The sequence below is a fragment of the Myotis brandtii genome, unplaced genomic scaffold, assembly GCF_000412655.1.
Source record: "Myotis brandtii unplaced genomic scaffold, ASM41265v1 scaffold10, whole genome shotgun sequence".
Lineage (NCBI taxonomy): Eukaryota > Metazoa > Chordata > Mammalia > Chiroptera > Vespertilionidae > Myotis > Myotis brandtii.
Window position 1 is genome coordinate 1,850,539 of NW_005353325.1, and position 4,232 is coordinate 1,854,770.

Consider the following 4,232-nt stretch of genomic DNA (forward strand, 5'->3'; position numbering starts at 1 on the left):
CCGAGCTGGCGGGGGGGGGACGGGGGAAGGGAAGAGGAGGCGGCCGGTCTGCCGGCTGGGCTCCAGCTCCCGCAGCTGAGGTTGGGAGCTGTCTGCGAAGTGATTTTATTTTATTTTATTTTTTTAATCCCCGAGGCAGATGGCTGGCGTGGAAGCACCGCCCGTCTCCGCTCTCCGGATCTGTGCCTGGCTCCTCTCTTGCTTCTTGGGACTCGGGATCGTCGTGCTGTGATGTGTGCCGGGGAGGACGCGGTAAGGGTGAGAGCGAACCCCTGGGCTGCTCCCTGCCTTCAGTTTCATCACCCACCGTCTTCCCTTCTCTCTTTCTTCTCCGTCTCTCTCTTCCCCTCCCGCTCTCCCTCTCCCCCCGTGATGAACTGCATCAAAACTAGACGTTAGGGTTGTCGAACTGTTTTTTGTGTTTTTGGGTTTTTTTGTGTGTGTTTTTTTAAAAGAAAAAACACACCATTTTCAGTCCCTTGATTTCGAAAGAGGAATTATTTTATCTTTTCTGAATGCTGGGTTTTGTGGAAAGGCAAATTATGCTTGCGCGCCCCCCACACACTTAACACACCTACCTTTGTCATCTCATTTTGAAATGCAGGCGTTTAAGGCAGTGTTGGCTCAGTCTCAGAGGTAAAGAAGAGGATGGGGGGTTGAAAAACCCCGGGTGGATTCCTTAAGGGGGAAAATGGTGTTTGTTTTGGAGCTTGCCCAGAAGTAGTTTTCAAGGGAGAGCTGCAAAAAAAAGTTGGTGCTCTTCCCAGCCAGCACTAACTTTGCAGAACTTAATAGTTGTTTGGGGCATCCTTCGTTGTACATTATAAAACACATAGTCACACTCGACTGTGCGCAGCAGTGAGACAGCTGGCTGGTTAGTGACACACTCCAGTGTGGAGGGTTAACCTCCCTGTGCCTTTAGAAAGGATGCATTCAAACTAGTCTTACTCATAAGGGCATGTTAACACAGGCATTTAGAAAGTTATCTAAATGAGAGCTAAGTTTCTTCTTGCTTCTTTCACCTAGTTCTTTGCAAGGAGAAAAAAACAACCCTATAGTCTGAGAGCAAGCCTTTGACTGAAATCAACCTTGAAAGATGGACCCACAAGGATTGGCTCCTTATCCACCAACATGTATTATATTCTGTATCAGAAAAGTAACTCCAGAGTAGATAATTATTTTTAAGTTGGGCTAGGTCACATTTCTGTGAAGATAACATCATTTAAAAAAATCTTTGCCCTAGCCAGATTGGCTGAGTGGATAGAGTGTTGGCCTGCAGACTGAAGGGTCCCAGGTTCGATTCCTGTCAAGGGCACATGCCCGGGTTGTGGGCTTGGTCCCCACTGGGGAGCTTGCAGGAGGCAGCCAATTCGATGATTCTCTCACATCATTGATGTTATCATCTCTCTCTCCCTCTCCCTTCTTCTCTGAAATCAATAAAAGTATATTTAAAAAATCTTTGTTGGCTTAAAAATATATATAGCATATACATATATATGTATATATATATATTACATATATATTTTTTATTTCAGAGAGGAAGGGAGAGGGAGAGAGAGAGAGAGAAACATCAGTGATGTGAGAGAATCATTGATCGGCTGCCTCCTGCATGCCCCCCACTGGGGATTGAGCCAACAACCCCAGCATGTAACCTGTCAGGGAATCCACCTGTGACCTCCTGGTTCAAGGGTTGATGCTTAACCACTGAGCCCCTCTGGCCGGCCCTTTGTTGGGTTTTTAAGAGCAAACGTGTAGCACATAATCATTGCAATAGATTAAACTCACTCACTGCCCCAGTGTGAACTCCCACAACAATCTACTGTAAAAAAGTAATGTCTTATCTTTCTGGACTCTTTCCTGTTCTCATTACAAATACATATTACATACCTACCTGAGGATAGTTTGTTTTTTTATCAAAATGAGATCATACTGTTGTGAAAGAATTTCAATCTAAAGTGAACTAGAGGATATAGAGTGGACAGTCTCAGGCATGTGCCCCCAGAAAAACAAAACTAAAGGACTGACAGATGATTTTCTATAAATGCCTGGTTTACAGGAAACTGATCATGTGGCATTTTCTTAAATATTAGGGAGTTAATCAGGTAGCCGCATACCAACCTTGACAGTTCTCATAAACCATAGGCTTATAAACCTCTGTTTCCAGAAATGTGAACAAGACCAACCCAGGCCGAGCTGGTCTCACCACATTGGTCTAAATTGAGCTTTATTTGTGTGACTGGATTGGTTTTGTCTGCTTGAGGGATTTTCAAAGCTGGTCTCTGTTTGATTTCATTTTAACAGACTCTAAACTCTCCCCACTTCCTGTTCCCTGCCCATAAAGCAGCCTACCCCAAACCCTCCGTGGATTTGCCTGTAGCTTGCCACAGTATGTGTGTTCCAAATTGTACTTTTTCCGCTATTCCTCATTGAACTCACCTCTCTTTCTTTTTTCTTTCTTTTTTTTTTTTGACAATTTTGAGCTTGCTTCTTTATTTGGGTCAACACTGTAGTGGTTCCCCCCACTACTCGAAAGTAGAGCATTCCTATGAAAACTTATTGTAAACCAAAATGGCATAAAGCGAAGAAGCAGTTGACATTAATTTATATGGGAAAAATTTGAGTGTTCCCAGACTCAAAAAAAAATTACCTACCAACTCATACCAAATACTCTTAATTATGTTCAGTTTTACATTCGACGTAATACCCTTATGAGCATTCAGGCTTTTCCGATACCTTAGGACACATATTGCTAATAGATGTGCAAAATAAACCGAGATACAGCACAGGTGTTCACAGACACAGTTCACAGCTCTGGCAGCTTGATGCTGAGATGCCGAATGTAGTTCCCTGGGAAGGGGTTTGGCGGGGCCACTCTCGCTGCAGGGCATGGTGCTGCCTTTATAATGATTGCTGCCAACACATGCTGAACACTATTTTCACTTTTTGCCTTTTTTTGTAAAAATGAAAATCTTCTTCGGATTTCTTTTGGTTAGCGAAAGTAGGTAGTACTAATGTGGGTCTTTTGTAAAAATGAGTGGTGGGATGCAAATTTTAAAAAGCCCAGGATACCTGCATGTAATGGAAAGCAACAACATTCAAAAGTTTTAGGGAGTTTAAAAAAATAATATTGCAACTGCTACTTTAACATTTGTTAAATTGTATGAAGAGGATGGGGAATCTAGGCAGTCTAAAACAGGATGGATGTCAAGAATGTTTGACCTTTGTACAGCAAGAGCTGAGTACTTTTGAATGCAATTACTTAGTAACTAAATAGAAATTGAATAGAATATCACTTATTTTGATGCCAGTAAAATGAATTTGATGACAATTTATAATAGAACAGAGATGACTCCTTGTTAGACAAATGTACTTTTAAGAATCAATTTTAAAAATTAAGAGGTAAAAAGGGAGCACATATTCAAGTCTTCATTAGATTTCTTATTGTCTGATCTAGTTGGAAGTATTTTTTTTAATGAAGGAAAATCAAAGTGCTATAAGCAAGATCACTTAGGGATTCTTAAAACTCAAAGCATTGGTGAAGATAAATTTAATAGCTTGTCAATGCTTGAAACAAGGAGACTTGATTTATCAAGTCTTGGAACAATTATGTGTGTGGTGGATGCTCTCATCATTACTGGTCAATAGTTACAGCAGCTAAGCAGCTTTCTTTACACTTAGAAGAGGCTTGTTGTGAGCGTACCCTCTTGAAAACACTGTTCCCTTCCTGTTATCTTCAACTAGAGGCCCGGTGCACAAAAATTTGTGCACTCGGGGGAGGGGGGGGTCCCTCAGCCCGGCCTGTGCCCTCTCGCAGTCTGGGACCCCTCAGGGGATGACCACCTGCTGGCTTAGGCCCGCTCCCCGGGGGATTGGGCCTAAGATGGCAATCAGACATCCCTCTGGCAGCCCGGCAGCCCTCGGAGGATGTCCACTTGCCAGCGGGGAGCAGGCCTAAACTGCAGTCGGACATCCTTAGCACTGCTGAGGAGGCAGGAGAGGCTCCAACCACTACCGCTGTACTGGCAGCCATCAGCCTGGCTTGTGGCTGAGCAGAGCTCTCCCATGTGAGAGCGCCCTGACCACCAGAGGTCAGCTCCTACATTGAGCGGCTGCCTCCTGGTGGTCAGTGTGTGTCATAGTGACCAGTCATTCCCAGTCTTTCTGCTATTAGGGTCAGTTTGCATATTACCCTTTTACTATATAGGATAGAGGCCTGGTGCACAGGTGGGGGC

General features: G+C 43.8%; 1 protein-coding gene across 4 annotated transcripts in view; it reads left to right on the plus strand.

Annotated features, from left to right (window-relative positions):
- Positions 1 to 23: 23 nt before the first annotated feature.
- Positions 24 to 4,232, plus strand: part of ATP10D (ATPase, class V, type 10D) — an 86,788-nt gene continuing 82,579 nt past the window's right edge. For 3 of the 4 annotated variants that reach the window (XM_005853133.2, XM_005853134.2, XM_005853138.2), the window contains exon 1: positions 24 to 252. In XM_005853133.2, coding sequence (XP_005853195.1) covers positions 232 to 252 — 21 coding nt within the window. In that variant the 5' untranslated portion in view covers positions 24 to 231. Of the gene's footprint in view, positions 259 to 4,232 lie in introns of all 4 variants that reach the window. The other variant, XM_005853135.2, reaches the window with a different exon arrangement.